We start from the raw sequence: 18976 nt of genomic DNA, 5'->3' as shown, positions 1-18976 counted from the left end.
TGTTTTATAGTTTTTTTGTAGTTCTTCTCTGTTCTGTTCTTCTCTTGCACTCTCTTCTCTTTTTGATGGCTGTTTTTAGTGAAATGCTTGGATCTCTTTCTCTTTATTTTTTGCATATATATTACAGGTTTTTGATTTGTCCTGTCCATTAGGTTCATATATAACATCCTGTGTTTATATCTGTTCTGTATTAAGTTGATGGTCACTTAAGTTTGAACATGTTATGAATGCATTGATTTTTCATTCCTTTCCCTCACATTTTAGGTATATGATGTCATACTTTACATATTTTTATTTTGTGAATCTTTTGACTGATTTACTGCTTTAATCTACCTATTGGTTTTATAAGTGATTGATCTTCTACTTTTATTATGTTTATATGTACCTGTGAGTTTTTTTCTTTTCCTTACCCTTACTTATGGTCTTTCTTTTCCAGTGAAAGTATCTCCTTTAACATTTCTTTTAAAGCTGTTTTAGTGGTGATTAATTCCTTTAACATCTGTTCATTTGGGAAACTCTTTATCTCTCCTTCTATTCTGAATATCCTTTCTGGATAGAATATTTTTGGCTGCCAATTTTTTTCCTTTCAACTTTGAATATATCATGCCAATCCCTTTTGATCTGGAAAGTCTCTTCTGATAAATCAGCTGGTAGCCTTATGGGGTTTGTTTTGTATATAACTGTTTTCTTTTCTCTTACTGCTTTTAAAATTCTCTATTATTTCTTTGTGCTGTTTTAATTATTATTTGGCATGGACCCCTTTGGGTTGATTTTGTTGGGGGCACTCTGTGCCTCCTGGATCTGGATTTGTTTCCTTCCCCAGATTAGTGAAGTTTTCATTTATTATTCTTTTGAATAAATTTTCTTCCCTCTTTTCTCTCTCCTCCTTCTGGATTCTTATAATGTTCATGTTACTACATTTATTGGTATTGCTGAGATTTCTTAACCTATTCTCATTTTTATTGTTCTTTTACTTTTTGCTCTTAAGTTTAGTTGCTTTCCATTACTTTGTCATCCAGCTCACTGGTTTGTTCTTCTCCTTCTTCTAGTCTAAGATTTATTCCCTTTAGTGTATTTTAGTTTCTGTTATTGAGGTCTTTATCCCAGATTGGTTCTTTTAATATTTTCTGTCCCAGATCTTCTTAAATCCAGTGAGAGTCTTTATGACCATTACTCTGAATTCTCTATCATGCATATTGCTCATTTCCATTTCATTTAGCTCTTTTTCTGTGGTTTTGTTTTGTTTCATTTTATTTTTTTCATTTGGGACATGTTCTGCTATCTTCTAATTTTGTCTAACTCTCTGTGTCTGTTTCTATGTGTTAGGAATGTCAGCTGTGTCTTCTACTCTTGAAAATAGTGGCTTTATGAAGAAGAGATCCTGTAGTGCCCTGAAGTATAATGTCCCCTATTTACCAGATACTGGTGTTTCAGGAATGTTATCTATATGTGTTGCATGTGCCCTAATGTTGTGGTTGAGATGTGTTTACCTTTAGTCCAGTTGTCTATAATGGCTCTCTTTGCCATTCGTGTGCAGTGTTTGCTCCCTGTGTTGTTAAGGAGCCAGTCTGGGACTGCATTGGACTTGAATAGAGTCAGAGCATATGTTTGCCAGAACTACAGTCAGCCTACTGCAGAGCACTCTCCCTGTGTTGTTCCCTGAGAAGCTTTTATTGATGGGCAGGACCTGCAGTCAGACCAGATGTCTACCCCCAGTCTGACTTTGGGGTTACAGTGATCCCAAGCTATCATGCTCTCTCTGTGCTGCCCTTTGTGAATTTTTTGTGGGTGGGCAGGGCTGGCAGTCACAGACCCTGGGAGGCTTATCTTTTTCTATATTCTGATATTTGTGTCTTTTTGGTTTTTAAATGCTTTAAGGTTTTTTTTGTTTTTTTGCTTTTTTTTTGTTTTTTTTTCAGTGATGCTCAAACTCTTGCTTTTTACATGTTCTCTTTGGCTGGATTAAATCTCATCACTCAGGTGCAGCAACTTACTGATATTACAACTTACTGTTTGTTATTTATGTTTTAACTTGGGAATGGTAGTGATAGAGTCAAAAACAATACCAAATTTCAAGAATTTTTTATTTGGAAAAAATAGAAAACAGACAATACATTTTAAGAAAACAGTTAAAATAAATATCTTTTGTGCCTAATGGAATAAGCTTCACTGTTACAGGATACCTTATTATCCCAATGATGTCCCCTAAATAGATATTACAGCATAACACATAGTCTCTAATTTCAGAAGACCTTAAACTTCAGTTAAATATAGATTTCTAATCCTATATAAATCCTTAGGTTGGACTTAGTTTTGTGGAAATAGTAAGAATGGATTATATAATAAGTATATGTTATAATTTTTGATATATTGTTGCAGATTTTAAATCATATCTATCACAGACATTTTAATTAAGACATTTTAGGGATTGTTTGGAGGAATGCGTTGATGTAAAATTTTTGTTTTGCTTCTGTCACATTGATCAGCTTAGTTTTCTGGGTTCTCTAGGAATGGATATCATATATTATTACAATAGACCAGAAGCTATACACTATACATCTTAAGCAAAGGTAATTTTTTGTTCTTTAGTTTTGTATTTCATTTTATAGATATGAATTTATTTACTTATAATAAAAATAGTGTTAAAAATAATTAATGTAGTTGTTATTAAACCTTTTAGTTGTCTCAGATGAGCAGATGCTCTCCTGTGAATTAATTAAATTTTTGTTCCTAATGCCTTAAGTAGTCTTTTGTGAATAGTGGGGAGGAACAGAAAAAAATAGGGACTCACCTCCTGAAGATTAATTTATATGATCTTATGTTGTTGGCAGACCCAGAAGGACCTATATAATCAGGGCAGGCTATTGCAATAAGAAGTAAGTCTGTAACTGATTGTATCAGTTAGAGTTTGATGAGGGAGGCAGGCCTACCAATAGGGATATGGAATAAGGAATTTAATATGGAAATTAGATTATATGCTTGTGCAAGCTGGTGTATAGTTTATGGAAAATAGTACTACTTATGTACCATCCCTTAGGGAGTTGAGAAAATAATTGAAATAACTTTCTGTGGGGTTTAATTCTTTCATGGAAAACAAGTTGAGAAAAATTGACTTGGAATTAATTTGTGACCTTCAATAGGATAGTTTCAGTTAAGTTTTGGTTATAGAACTAGACTACATAGTATGAGGGAGAGATGAATTGTGAGAAATGTAAAGTAGTAAGTGTAAATAACTTTTTCAAAAATGTTTGGCAGAAAAAGAAGAAAGAGGCTCAGATGAATGCTTTTTAAGAAACAAGAAACATAGTTTTTTTTTGCCTGAAGGGAAGTTTCTTAGAGACAGGTGTATAAACAAATGATTCCTTATGTAAAATGCTGAAGAATAGCATTGAGTCAAAGAACAATTAACCTACTCCTTTAGACAGAAGGGAAGAATATGATAAATGACAACTCAAAGATCTTCTCAGGTATATAAGAGGGAAAGTAAAAGAACTCACATTGCATTTGAACATCTTATCAGGACTATAAACAGTGGTAAGCATTATAGGAACTGGAGTTTAGGAGACGGATAGAGCATGTGTGTATTGTTTGGGAAGTTATTTGCATAATGATTATGACAGCATAATGACAATTAGAAAGTTCTTGCAAATAACTTATATGAGAAATAATGAAAAGCAGAGCTATGTCTGTAGAGGTAGGGCTTTTTTTTTTTCTGAGCTATACTGAGGTGGCAGGAAAAATATTAGCTAACATTGGATATAGTGATAGTAGAGATTTGGTTTGGCAGTGAAGGAGAAGGGGAACAGATCTGAGTCATGGGCAATAAGGGCTCAGTTTTGGAAAAGTTACATATAAAGTGCTTGCGGGATATTCCAGAAGTGTCCATTTGACAGTTAGATTTAATTTAGAATGTGAGTATGAATTTCAAAGCCATCTATTTTATGTGGATATAAATGAAGCACCAGAAATGAACAAGATAAATGTGTAAAGATGGGGTGAATATTAAAGGTGAGAAGGAAAAACAACCCAGAATTGAATACCATGGAAGAAGCAAGGATCTAGATAAAGGGACTCATAAAAGTATATAGAAAGATATTTGGGAAGCCAGGTGGAAATGGTATGATTAGAATTGAAGAGTAGATAGTTTAAAGAAGGGAAGTGTGGTCAACAGTATGTGTATGTCAGACTACTTTTACTTGACTTTAAACTGCCTTTTAGGTTTGACAACTAGAGGGTCATTAGTAACCTATATGAGATCACTTTTAGTAGAGGATTCCCAACTAGCTAGTGTGGGTGGTCTGCTTATGTTACATTGAATTGAAGAGTGACCATGAGGTGAGGAAGCATACCTAAAATAGGATAAGTATAGGCAATGATACCAGAGAATGTTGAACTACTGGTTTTAGTATCTATGTTTAGATTAATACGACTTCTACTTTATTATGTGGGTAATATATATGTGTGGTAGTAAAATTTAGAAAGAAAGAAAGAATGGAAAATTCTCATAATCCTATATCTAGTTCATATCTTTGTAAATTTTACCGTGCCTTTTCTCTCATCTTGTAGTCCCTTCTTATTTTCTTTAAGGGAGTTCATTAAAATAGAAAAATTATTTTGAGTGCATATTGCTTTGACTATAAATTACATACATGTCAAAAGAAAATACTACCTTTATCATGTTTGCAGACTTACTATAAAGGCCCTGATAATAAATATACCAGGCTTTGAGGATCATACTACTTCTATGAAAATGTATCAACTCTGCTGTTGTAGCTTGAAAGCAGCCATGGACCATACATAAATTAATGGGTGTGGCTGTGTTCCTATAAGACTTTATTTACAAAGACAGAGTAGGTCAGATTTGGCCTGGGGGTATTACTTTACTTTGCTGAGCACTGCTTTATATGCTTCAGAAAGAATAACTTTTAATATTCTCTCATTTTTTGAATTCAGGATTTTTTTAGCACATAATTTTATGGTTTATGTGTATAATCAAGGATTTGTGAATTCACATCCTTCAGATGCTCAGGTAAGATTTAAGTTCTATATTTTACAGATTTATAAAATCTTTTTTAATGTTTCAAAAAATTTATTTATTTATTTATTTATTTATTTATTTATTTATTTATTTATATTAGAGAGAGAGAGAGAGAGAGAGTGAGCAGGGAAGGGGCAGAGAGAGAGAGGGAGACAGAGAATTCTGTGCCATTAGCACAGAGCCTGATGCTGAGCTCAAACTCACAAACATTGAGATCGTGACCTGAACCTAAATCGAGTCAGACGCTTAACTGACTGAACCACCCAGGTGTCCCTAAAATCTTTTTTACATTGAATGTATGTTTTCCTAATACAGAACACTATTCATAGGTGCTATAGTTAAGCACCATTTGGTTATTTAGTTTATTTATATTTTATTGAATAAATGAATATAAATTAAAGACTAATAGAAGCAAACACAAATATTATTGGACACAAAATCATACATTTTAAAACTTTTTTTAACCCTCATCCTATCCATCAATAAATTTAATTGATTCTACCCAGAATCCACCCTCTTCCTCTGTCTCCATCCACTGATACCACTCTTTTCCAAGTAAATGTTTGGATTATTACTGTACTTCCTGAATAATCTCCTTGTTTCTATACCTTGCCCATCCCCTCAGTTAGTTCTCAACATGGCAACCAGACAGATCATATTTAAAGCCTAGACACATTATGTTGTTTTTGTGCTCAGAACCTTCCATGGTATGATCTCCTATTGTTCACAAAGTGAAAACTGAAGTCATTTCAATATCCTACAGCTTTTACACAATCTGGTCCTCTTTGCCTGACTTCATCTCCTGTTACTGTCTACCTTGTTTATTCTGTTCCAGTTATATTGGTCTCCTTGTTCTTTAACATACCAGACATGTTTTCCTTTCAAGATCTTTGTACTTTCTATTTTCTCTAATCCATATTGTTCTCTTTCTCAAGATTTCAAGATTCCCTTTCCTTAAGGCCTTTGTTTAAAATTACTCTATTAGTCCCTGACTACCCCCTATTTTAAATTGAACTCTTAACCTTAGTACTCTCTTACTTTATCTGTTTTATTTTTCTTCATAGTAATTTTATCTATTTGTTTCATTTTCTGTTTCCCCAGTGCATATAATTTTCATGAGAGCAGGGATTTTCATCTGTTTTTTTTTTTTTTTCCACTGATGTATCCCCAGTGTCTAGAAAAATGCCTGGCACATGGTTAGCATAACAAAAATTTGTTGAAAGATTGAATTTGGACACCATGTCACTTCACTTTTATTGGATAGGACCATCAGTTTCTTTTTCTTGTTCCTTCTTCCTCCCCTTAGTTTCAGTATAAAGCAGTGTTTTAAAAAGAAATCTTACATTGGTTTCCACCAAAATTTATCTACTGTGTCTTGGAAATTATGTAATCTTCCTTTTTTTTTTTTCCCTCTCTGTGATGATGTTTGATGTATTTCTAGCTTAATTGTATTGTGGTCAGAGACCAAACTTTGTATGACTTCAGCTCTTTAAAATTTGTTGTCTTGCTTCATGGCTCAGAAGTTGATTTCATTTTTGTAAATGTTCCATGCTCTTTAAAAAGAAAGTGTATTCTACAGTTTTTGTTCTACTTATATTAGGTTGCTAACATGCTGTTTAAATCTTCTGTAGATTCTGAATGCTTGATTTATCAGTTACTGACAAATGTTATCTTTTAGTATGATTATGCATTTCTTTATTTTTATTATTCTTTCAATTTTGGGCTTATGTATTTTGAAGCTATGTATTAAGTGAATACAGATTTGGAATATTTGTATCTTCCTGGTCAGTTGAAATTCTTTTCATTATGAAATGTCCCTCTTTATCACTAGTAATGCTTCTTGCCTTAAAGTCTTCATTTCCTGTATTAGTATAGGTCCAGAATCATCCTTTTGGTTTGTGTTGATATGGTGTATCTTTTTCTAGTTCTTTAATCTTTCTCTGCCTTTAAATTTTAGGTGTTTCTTTTTAGCAGAATATTAGATTTTTAAAGATATTCAGATTCATAATCTTTGTCTTTTGATTGATGAGCTAAATTTATATATTAGAAAGTAATTTAACATAAAATATGGGTAACACTTTGGAAGCAGGGTATAAAATAATAACCTCAAGTATTCATCAGAAGAGTAGTTAATATAGTGAAAGTGACAAATAGAGGGAAACTTTCTGAGTGTCACTTTATTCATATTGATATAAACCATGTAGCCTGTGAAAATACTCAGAAAGTTCTGGCAAGTATAAAAATAAGAAATCATTAGAAAGTTTTGTTAATCCTAAGTAACCACTTTTTTTTTTTTTTCATAGGCTCAGTGCTATTACCAGGGGTATGTTGAAGGATATCCCAATTCTGTTGTTACACTCAGCACGTGCACTGGATTGAGGTTATTTATTTTCTATCATTGATATGTGAACACTATAGTTAATGATTTTTGGCTGCAGTGAATTTGTTATGTTTATATTAAGTTTGGAGCTGGAAGAGGATTCCCATGTACAATGATATCCTTCAGTGAACATCTTTCTTCTCTTGTATCTCTTCACGTTCCTTGCTGACTAGAGACATTTCTAACTTCCTTGAAGGTTTAGATTTCCTAGTTTCTTTAATCTATATCTTATTTTTTCTTAACTACAGAAATGACAACTGAATGTACATGACTAGAGCAACTTGGAAGAGCTGTTTAGGATAACTTAGTTTTTCAGCAAATAATATTTTTGGTACTATGATATATCACCTACTAGCCTCGTGTTTGGAGATATAAAGATAAATAAAGACAATCTTTTTCTTCAGGAAAATCACCTTCAGGGAGAGGAGACAAATTCTATATAAACAAATAGTTATTAATATAGTACTCATATTTTTCTAATAATATCACTGTTTTAAACTCTAAGAATTGTAGGGTTTCCTCCTTAATGCCTAGAGTTTTCCATTCTGTCAGGAAACTCTTCACCTTCATTTTGTAGTATAAGCTCCTTATTTTCACAAATAAATGTTCTTTGGTACTTGTTATATGGAACCCTGAAATTTGGTTTTTGGGAAGTGTCTTACTACTTAGCTATTGAAATATAATCTGTTTGCAGGAAATAATAGTTATGAAAGTTGTTTACTCTTTAAACTCATGTTTTTAATTTCTTATTCAGACTGTGTACTTAATGAAAATACATGTATTTTCATAATTACTGCTAAATTTTATTTTTATAAATAAAATTACTCATTACATATAGTTTTGTTATATAAGCAATATAAGCAGTTTTCAAAACCAACACAAAGCAGAGAGAAATTCATTAAGATTTCTATTTACTGTTGCTTTCTTTAAGTCACTGACTTGGAGGACAGGGAATTTCTTGATCACTGTAATGCTGTATACTTATATACCTAGCAACTGATTACATAATTTCTTCTGCCTTTACAACTATGAAGAGAATGAAATGAAAAGTTAGTTTTGTGGATTGCAGGAGATCCTTTGTCTCTTCAGAGTTATCTCCAAAACGTAAAGAATTTGGCTAAAAATACTGAGCTCAGAAACATTCTTTACCATCCTCCTTCTTCTTTAGGATTCTGTCAGAATTTTATCATATAGAATTGATTGAAAGCACTTAACATTTTTATCCATAATTTTACAGAGGAATACTGCAGTTTGAAAATGTTTCTTATGGAATTGAGCCTCTGGAATCTGTAGTTGAATTTCAGCATCTTATTTATAAATTAAGGGATGGAAACAATGAATTTGCAGCTCTTACCAAAGATAACCGAGGCATAGAACAAAACCCAGTGGACTATAACATTATTATAAGTGAAAAAGTGAGTTTGTATGTGTTGTTTTTACTACTTTCAGGGAAATTATTGCTTTTATTTATGTATAAGAGAAATGTATTAACCTATTGTATAACTGTAGCAAATATTCTTTCCTTGAGAACATACTCATCTTTCCTTAATGTTAAAATTTCCTTTGAACCATACATTGCCTTTTTCTCCTTGCATCAATTGATCATTTACTTTTTTATGACCCATTTTTAATTCTTATTTTGTTACATATTAATAACTTTCTAAAAATTAAATAGTGTGTATTCAATATAAATTTAATTTAGTTCAACTCCTGACTTTGTGTCTGTATTCCTGGAAGTTATTTAATAAGGACAGTGTTTATAAAGATTGCATTCATAAATAAGGAGTCAGCATTAAATTATATCTATAATTAAAATTAAAATGTTGAAAGCAAGATTGTTATGTATAGCCATGTAAATTGTTCCAGTGTTCACCTTGTATACTTTCATGTTTTAATTTTCATAAAAGTAATTGTGAAATAAAATTTTTTTCTAAGTAAATGTGGCATAAATATGCATAGTTTATAAAAGACATATATGGCAGTGTTAGTTGTTCCCAGTGCATGTTTTTCCATCTTCTTTCAGTTTAAAAAAACAAACAAAACCCCTCACAATTTAGCTGGGCATGTGAAAAAAGACTACATTTTTCAAACTTCCCATGTATCTACATAGGGTCATGTGAAGAAGTTATAGCTAGTGACATGTGAACAGGTATAATGTCTGTCATGTCTGGATTGAATTCTAAAGAAAGAGAGCTTATCTTCTCCTTTTCACTTCCTGCTGGTTGCAATGTGGACATGTTCATACATCATAGTCTACTAGGATGAGGATGATGCCATTCATGGCAGAACAATAATGTAGAGTGAGCCTTACTCCTGAAGAATTTACAAGACTAAACCACCATACCTCTTCAAACTTTTATGTAAGGGAGAAATAAACTCCCATTGTTTAATCCACTATTATTTTAGTGTCTCTGTTATAGATTCTAATCCTATGCCCCAAATAATACAGGGTTCAAGTGGATTTTGAAATGTACATGCAGCACCAAAGTGTTTAGTGATATATATAAAATTATATATAATATAATATAATATAATATAATATAATATAATATAATATAAATTTATAATTTTAAATGAAATTTTGTTAACTAAATACTGAATTTTTTCCATCTAAGAATTTATAATGGTAATTTACAGTGGCTTAGATGAACAAGTGTGGTGGACAATGTTGGTGCTCTGCCAAGATCCACTCTTATTGTATTTTTGTGGATATAAGGCAGGATGGTGGGACACCCTGTCTTTGGAGGTGGCTTTTGCTTTTAACATTCAGAATCTGTGACTCTTTTAAAAAAATTTATTTATACTTAAAAAGTTTTTTCCAGTTTTATTGAGAGGTAATTGGCATATAACATCTTATTAGTTCTAGGTGTATAACATAATGTTTGATATTTACATATATTGCAAAATGAATTCCACAGTAAGCCTAGTTAACATCCATCACCACATAGTTACAGTTTTCTTTCTTGTGATGAGAACTTTTAAGTTCACTCTCTTAGCAGCTCTCAAATATACATTACAGTATTATTAATTATAGTCACCTTATGTACGTTACATTCACAGAACTTATTTGTCTTATAGCTTGGAAGTTTGTACCTTTTGATGACCTTCATTCATTTTTCCCCACCCCCACCCATGTTGAATTTATTTTCATATATGGTGTAAGAAAGTGGTCAGTTTCATTTTTCTGCCTGTTGCTGCCCAGTTTTCTCAACACCATTTGTTGAAGAGACCTTTTTGGAATGCATATCCTTTCCTGCTTTGTTGAAGATTAATTGACTATACAGTTGTGGGTCCACATCTGGGTTTACTATTCTGTTCCATTGATCTATGTGTCTGCTTTTGTGGCAGTACCATACTGTTTTAGTGACTATAATATAGCATGAAATCCAAAATTGTGATGCCTCCAGTTTTTTTTTCCTTTTTTTTTAAATATGAAATTTATTGTCAAACTGGTTTCCATACAACACCCAGTGCTCATCCCAACAGGTGCCCTCCTCAATGCCCATCACCCACTTTCCCCTCCCTCCCACCCCCCATCAACCCTCAGTTAATTCTCAGTTTTTAAGAGTCTCTTATGGTTTGGCTCCCACCCTCTCTTTTTTTTTTTCCTTCCCCTTCCCCCTGGTCTTCTGTTAAGTTTCTCAGGATCCACATAAGAGTAAAAACAAATGATAGCTGTCTTTCTCTGTATGACTTATTTCACTTAGCATAACACTCTCCAGTTCCATTCACGTTGCTACAAAAGGCCATATTTCATTCTTTCTCATTGCTAAGTAGTATTCCATTGTGTATATAAACCACAATTTATTTTTTTTTAATATATGAAATTTATTGTCAAATTGGTTTCCATACAACACCCAGTGCTCATCCCAAAAGATGCCCTCTTCAATACCCATCACCCACTCTTCCCTCCCTCCCACCCCCCATCAACCCTCAGTCTGTTCTCAGTTTTTAAGAGTCTCTTATGCTTTGGCTCTCTCCCACTCTAACCTCTTTTTTTTTTTTTCCCTTCCCCTCCCCCCATGAGTTTCTGTTAAGTTTCTCAGGATCCACATAAGAGTGAAAACATATGGTATCTTTCTCTGTATGGCTTATTTCACTTAGCATAACACTCTCCAGTTCCATCCATGTTGCTACAAAGGGCCATATTTCATTCTTTCTCATTGCCACGTAGTACTCCATTGTGTATATAAACCAGTTTCTTTATCCATTCATCAGCTGATGGACATTTAGGCTCTTTCCATAATTTGGCTATTGTTGAAAGTGCTACAATAAACATTGGGGTACAAGTGCCCCTATGCATAAGCACTCCTCTATCCCTTGGGTAAATTCCTAGCAGTTCTATTTCTGGGTCATAGGGTAGATCAATTTTTAATTTTTTGAGGAACCTCCACACTGTTTTCCAGAGTGGATGCACCAGTTTGTATTCCCACCAACAGTGCAAGAGGGTTCCCGTTTCTCCACATCCTCTTCAACATCTATAGTCTCCTGATTTGTTCATTTTAGCCACTCTGACTGGCATGAGGTGATATCTCAGTGTGGTTTTTGATTTGTATTTGTTTTTCTTCTTTGGCTGTTCGGGGTCTTTTGTGTTTCCATACAAATTTTAGGATTGTTTGTTCTAGTTCTGTGAAAAATGCTTGTGTTATTTTGATGGGGATTGCATTAAATGTGTAGATGGTTTCGGTAGTATCGACATTTTAACAATGTTCTTCTAATCCATGAGCATGGAATCCTTTCCATTTCTTTGTGTCCTCTTTGATTTCTTTTATAAGTGTTACATAGTCTTAAGAGTATAGATCTTTTACCTCTTTGGTTAGGTTTATTCTTAAGTATCTAATTTTTTTTGGTGCAATTGCAAATAGGATCAATTCCTTGATTTCTTTTTCTGCTGTATTGTTATTGATGTCTAGAAATGCAACCCATTAATGTACGTTGATTTTATATCCTGAAACTTTATTGAAATCATGTATTAATTCTGGTAATTTTTTGGTGGGGTCTTTTGGGTTTCCTACATAGAATATAATGTCATATGCACATAGTGAAAGTTTGACTTTTTCCTTGCCAGTTTGGATACTCTTTATTATTATTATTTTTTGTTGTTGTTGTCTGATTGCTGAGGCTAAGACTTCTAGTACTGTATTAAATAGTAATGGTGATAATGGACATCCTTGTCTTCTTCTTGACCATTTAGTTAAAGCTCTCAGTTTTTCCCCATTGAGGATGATATTACCTATGGGTCTTTCATATGTGGCCTTTATGATGTTGAGGTGTGTCCCTACTTTGTTGAGGGTTTTTATTGAGAATAGATGCTGCACTTTGTCAAATGCTTTTTCTGCATCTATGAGAGGATCATATGGTTCTTTTCTTAATAATGTGGTGTATCATGTTGATTGATTTGTGAGTATTAAACCACCGTTGCAGCCCACTTGATCATGGTGAATTATTCTTTTAATATGCTGTTGGATTTGTTTTGCTAGTATCTTATTTAGAATTTTTGCATCCATGTTCATCAGGGATGTTGGCCTATAATTCTCCTTTTTTAATGGGGTCCTTGTCTGGCTTTGGAATCAATGCTACCCTTGTAGAAGGAGTTTGGATGTTTTCCTTCCATTTCTATTTTTTTGGAACAGTTTGAGAAGAACAGGTATTAAGTCTTCTTTAAATGTCTTGTAGAATTCCCCTGGGAAACATACGTGGCCTTTTTGGGAGACTTTTTTTTGTTGGGAGATTTTTGGTTACTGAATCAGTTTCTTTGCTAGTTATGGGTCTGTTCAAATTTTCTATTTCTTCCTGTTTCAGTTTTGGTAGTTTGTATGTTTCTAGGAATTTGTCCATTTCTTCCAGAGTGCCCAATTTGTTGGCAATTGTAATATGTTATGCAATGGAATATTCAGCCTTAAAAAAGAAGGAAATCTTCCCATCTGTGACAACATTGATGAACCTGGAGGATGTTATGCTAAGTGAAGTAAGCCATGCACAGAAAGACAAATAATACATGATCTCACTTATATGTGTTATCTAAAATAGTCAAACTCAGAGGCAAGGAATAAAATGGTAGTTGCCAGGACCTGAGGACAGGGAGAAATGGTGAAATGTTGGCCAAATGGTACTAAGTTTCAGTTATACAAGATAAGTAAGTTCTGGAGATTTAATATACAGTAATATGACTATAGTTAACAATAGCATATTGTAAACTTGAAATTTCCTGAGTGTTGATCTTACAGGTTCTCATCTCACACACACACACACACACACACACACACACACACACACACAGAAAATTGTAGCTATGTGAGGTGGATATGTTAATTAGCTTGATTGTGGCAATTATTTCACTATATGTGTATATATGAACATCTGATCTTATACCTTAAATACATATAATTTTTATTTGTCAATTATTCCTCAGTAAAGTGGGAAAATGATTTTAAAATCTCAGGATAAACAATTTATGAAAGTTTTATATGCTTTTAAGTGTTCTTTATCTTTTTTCTAGTCACAATCAACTGTTCCGGATTTAATCCCTCTTTATCTAGAGATGCATATTGTGGTGGATAAAGCTTTGGTATGTGTTTTTCTTTTTCTTTGCTGTAAATATTTGGTGTGAATGCATGATTATCCCTAGCTAAAAAGGAATTTAAAAATTCCAAATTTTAGACTACATGTCAGAGAGAGAACAGTGAAAAAACTTGCAAACTGAAAAGCCAAATACTCAAAATTATATAATTGTTTTATTTTTATTTTTTAATTTACATCCAAGTTAGTTAAGTTAACATGTAGTGCAATAATGATTTCAGGAGTAGAACCCACTGATTCATCCCCTATGTGTAATACTCTGTGCTCATCCCAACAAGTGTCTTCCTCAATGCCCCTTGCCCATTTAGCCATCCCCCTGCCCACAATCCCTCTAGGAATCCACAGTTTGTTCTCTATATTTAAAGAGTATCTTATGTTTTGTCCCTCTCCCTATGTTTATATTATTTTTGCTTCCCTTACCCTATGTTCATCTGTTTTGAATCTTAAATTCCACATGAGTGAAGTCATATATTTGTCTTTCTCTAACTAATTTCGTTTAGCATAATACCCTCTAGTTCCATCCATGTTGTTGCAAAACGCAAGATTTCATTCTTTTTGATTGTCAAGTAATACTCCACTATCTATCTATCTATCTGTCTATCTATCTATCTATCTATCTATCTCTGTATCTATCTATCTATCTATCTATCTGTATCTATCTATCTATCTATCTATCTATCTATCTATCTATCTATGTATCTATCATCTATCTATCTATCTATCTATCTATCTATCTATCTATCTGTATCTATCTATCTATCTATCTATCTATCTATGTATCTATCATCTATCTATCTATCTATCTATCTATCTATCTATCATCTATCTATCTATCTACCATATCTTCTTTATCCATTCATCTGTCAGTGAACATTTGGGCTCTTTCTACATTGGCTGTTGTTGATAGAGCTGCTGTAAACATTGCGGTGCATATGTCCCTTTGAAGCAGAACACGTGTATCCTTTGCATAAATACCTAGTAGTGCAATTGCTGGGTCATAGGGTAGTTCTATTTTTAGTTTTTTGAGGAACCTTCATACTGTTTTCCAGAGTGGCTGCCCCAGTTTCCATTCCCACCAGCAGTGCAAAAGGGTTCCTCTTTCTCCTCATCCTCTCCAGCATCTGTTGTTGACTGAGTTGTTCATTTTAGCCATTCTGACAAGTGTGAGGTGGTATCTCATTGTGGTTTTGATTTGCATTTCTCTGATGATGAGTGATGTTGAGCAATTTTTCATGTGTCTGTTAGCCATCTGAATGTCTTCTTATGAAAAGTGTCTATGTATGTCTTTTGCCCATTTCTTCACTGGATTATTTGGTTTTTTTGGTTGAGTTTGGTAAGTTCTTGGGGGCACCTGGGTGGCTCAGTCAGTTAAGTGTCTGACTCTGGCTCAAGTCATGATCTTGTGGTTCATGGGTTCCTTGAATCCATGGGCGCTATGCTGGCAGCTCAGAGCCTGAACCCTTCTTTGGATTCTGTGTCTCCCTCTCTCTCTGCCCCTCCCCTGCTCGCTTTCTCTCTCTCTCTCTTAAAAATAAATAAACATTAAAAATGTTTAAAGAGATTGCTTTGGCTATTCAGTGTCTTTTCTGGTTCCATACAAATATTAGGATTGTTTGCTCTGGCTCTGTGAAGTATGCTGGTATTATTTTGATAGGTATTGCATGGAGTATGTAGATTGCTTAGGGTAGTATTGATGTTTTAACAATATTTGTTCCTCCAATCCATGAGCATGGAATATTTTTCCATTTTTTGTGTCTTCTTCAATTTCTTTCATGAGCTTTCTATAGTTTCAGTGTATAGATTTTTCACCTCTTTGGTTAGATTTATTCCTAGGTATTTTATGGATTTTGATGCAATTGTAAATGGGATCGATTCCTTGATTTCTCTTTCTGTTGCTTCATTGTTGGTTTATAGGAATGCAACCAATTTCTGTGCTTGATTTTATATCCTGCGACTTTGCTGAATTCATGGATCAGTTCTAGCAGTTTGTTGGTGGAATCTTTTGGGTTTTCCATATAGAGTATCATGTCATCTGCGAGAGTGCAAGTTTGACCTCCTGGCCGATTTGGATGCTTTTTATTTGTGTTGTCTGATTGCAGAGACTAAGACTTCCAATACTATGTTGAATAAGAGTGGTGAGAGTGGACATGAAGGGATGCTGTACTTTAGAGAGATGATTTATAGATATGGAATTTGACATTGGCACATTCCACAAAGTTTATTCAGATTTCAGCAGTTGTATATACACTCATTTGTGTGTGTGTGTGTGTGTGTGTGTGTGTGTGTGTGTGTAGTTTTATGCAGTAGGGCCACTTATGTAGCCTTATGTAATCACTGTCACAATCAAGACACTCAATAGTACCATCACTAATAAGACTCTCTCATGTTCTAACTTCATTGTCACATTTGTTTCTCCCTGCCTCCCTACACTTCTTAACCACTGGCAGTCACTAATTTGTTCTCCATCTCTTGGTTTCAGGAATATTGCATAAATGTTACCTTGTGGTATATATCCTTTTGAGATTTTTTAATACTCAGCATGTTTTCTTAAGTTTTATCCAGTTTAGTGAGTTACTTTTTATTACTGAACAGTATTACATGTTATGAATGTACCACAATTTGTTTAACCAGTTAACGACTGAAGGACATATGAATTGTTTCCAGTTTTTGGCTAATAGGAATAAAACTGTTATGGACATTTATGTATAGATTTTTTGTGAGCATCAGTTTTTATTTCTTTAGGCTAAATGCCCAGGAGTGCAATTGCTGGGTCATGTGGTCAGTACATTATTTGTTTTGAAAGAAGCTGTTAAACTTTCCAGAATGGCTGTATGATTTTACATTCCCACCGGCATATTTGAGTGGTCCAATTTATATTTATTTTTTTATTGTTACTATCTTATTTTGCACTGATCTAACTCCCAAGCAGTCTCAAACTTTTGAGAGTAGATGGAGAGTATATCTCAAACATACTACACAACAGATTGTATTTCAATTTAAAATTAATTTTGTTTTTCAGTATGATTACTTGGGCTCTGAAAGCATGATAGTAACAAATAAAATCATCGAAATTATTGGCCTTGTAAATGCAGTAAGTATTTTCCTTTTCATACTAGTTAGAAAAATTTATACTAGTTTTGAAATTATAATTGGCAATTAACTTAACGTGGCATTTCTGAATAATTAAGCCATCTGTATAGACTGAGTGTGGATTTGTCAATGCATTGAATTAATTTCATGGTTATTGTAAAATAACAAAGATTAATTTTTCATGTATTTACCTCTTTTGTCTTTAGATGTTTGCCCAATTTAAAGTTACTATTGTGCTGTCATCGTTGGAGTTATGGTCAGATAACAATAAGATTTCTACAGTTGGTGAGGCAGATGAAGTATTGCATAGATTTTTAGAATGGAAAAAGTCCTATCTTTCTCTAAGACCTCATGATATTGCATATCTATTCATGTAAGAATATTTCAGTATTCTTAGAAAACAAAGATCTGTGACAATGATGTAGCTTAATTTAGGGAATTTTTATTCAGTTCTGATTATTCATACATTATTATATACTTCATTCAGGCATCATACTCCCTGGTTGTCAGTAAAAAAAAAACTTGCCAAAATTTATCTCTATGCATACTAACTTTTTACTAATGAGATTGAGATTTCAATAGGTTAAACAATTTCAGGACTCTTGGATCTGGTGGTGTCTCTCAGGTTGAACCCACAGGCTAACTCCAGAGCCCATAATCTTAACTACTACCTAAAAAAATGGGACTTATCTTATGAAGTTTATATTTTTGTTATGAAGTTCTGATCAAAGGCTTGGTAAAGTAGGTTAAAAATAGTTTATCCTAATGGATTTTCTGCATTATTTTATTTTATTTATTTTATTTTTTATTTTTTTAAAATTTACATCCAAATTAGTTAGCATATAGTGCAGCAATGATTTCAGGAGTAGATTCCTTAGTGCCCCTTACCCATTTAGCCCATCCCACTCCCACAACCCCTCCAGTAACCCTCAGTTTGTTCTCCATATTTATGAGTCTCTTCTGTTTTGTCCCCCTACCTGTTTTTATATTATTTTTTGTTTCCCTTCCCTTATGTTCATCTGTTTTGTCTCTTAAAGTCCTCATATGAGTGAAGTCATATGATACTTGTCTTTCTCTGATTGACTAATTTCACTTACCATAATACCCTCCAGTTCCATCCATGTAGTTGCAAGTGGCAAGATTTCATTCTTTTTGATTGCTGAGTAATACTCCATTGTATATATATACACCACATCTTCTTTATCCATTCATCCATCGATGGACATTTGGGCTCCTTCCCTACTTTCGCTATTGTTGATAGTGCTGCTATAAACATGGGATGCGTGTGTCCCTTTGAAACAGCACACCTGTGTCCCGTGGACAAAAGCCTAGTAGTGCAATTGTTGGGTCATAGGGTAGTTCTATTTTTAGTTTTTTGAGGAACCTCCATATGTTTTCCAGAGTGGCTGCACTGGCTTGCATTCCCACCAACAATGCAAAAGAGATTCTCTTTCTCCGCATCCTCGCCAACATCTATTGTTGCCTGAGTTGTTAATATTAGCCATTCTGACAAGTGTGAGGTGGTATCTCATTATGGTTTTGATTTGTATTTCCCTGATGATGAGTGATGTGGAGTATTTTTTCATGTGTCGGTTGGCCATCTGGATGTCTTCTTTGGAGAAGTGTCTATTCATGTCTTTTGCCCATTTCTTCACTGGATTTTTTGTTTTTCGGGTGTTGAATTTGATAAGTTCTTTATACATTTTGGATACTAACCCTTTATCTGATATGTCATTTGTAAATATCTTCTCCCATTCTGTCGGTTGCCTTTTAGTTTTGCTGATTGTTTCTTTTGCTGTGCAGAAGCTTTTTATTTTGATGAGGTCCCAGTAGTTCATTTTTGCTTTTGTTTCCCTTGCCTCCAGAGAGAGACATGTTGAGTAAGAAGT

The 18976-nt window shown here is 33.6% G+C and overlaps 1 protein-coding gene across 6 annotated transcripts in view; it reads left to right on the top strand.

The window, feature by feature from the left end:
- ADAM32 (ADAM metallopeptidase domain 32) overlaps positions 1 to 18976 on the top strand; it is a 173547-nt gene that overhangs the window by 19834 nt on the left and 134737 nt on the right. For 5 of the 6 annotated variants that reach the window (XR_009259107.1, XR_009259108.1, XM_058720620.1 and 2 more), the window contains exons 3-9: positions 2509 to 2570; positions 4954 to 5029; positions 7342 to 7418; positions 8656 to 8833; positions 13918 to 13986; positions 17017 to 17088; positions 17294 to 17460. Coding sequence is in view for 4 of the 6 variants with exons in the window: in XM_058720620.1 (XP_058576603.1) it covers positions 2509 to 2570; positions 4954 to 5029; positions 7342 to 7418; positions 8656 to 8833; positions 13918 to 13986; positions 17017 to 17088; positions 17294 to 17460 (701 nt within the window). In the remaining 2 variants the exon portion in view is untranslated. Of the gene's footprint in view, positions 1 to 2508; positions 2571 to 4953; positions 5030 to 7341; positions 7419 to 8655; positions 8834 to 13917; positions 13987 to 17016; positions 17089 to 17293; positions 17461 to 18976 lie in introns of those variants that run through there. The other variant, XM_058720621.1, reaches the window with a different exon arrangement.

Source organism: Neofelis nebulosa, chromosome 3 (assembly GCF_028018385.1).
Source record: "Neofelis nebulosa isolate mNeoNeb1 chromosome 3, mNeoNeb1.pri, whole genome shotgun sequence".
Classification (NCBI taxonomy): Eukaryota; Metazoa; Chordata; class Mammalia; order Carnivora; family Felidae; genus Neofelis; species Neofelis nebulosa.
Note: the sequence above shows the minus strand (reverse complement) of the source record. Positions and strands in the feature narration are given on the sequence as shown.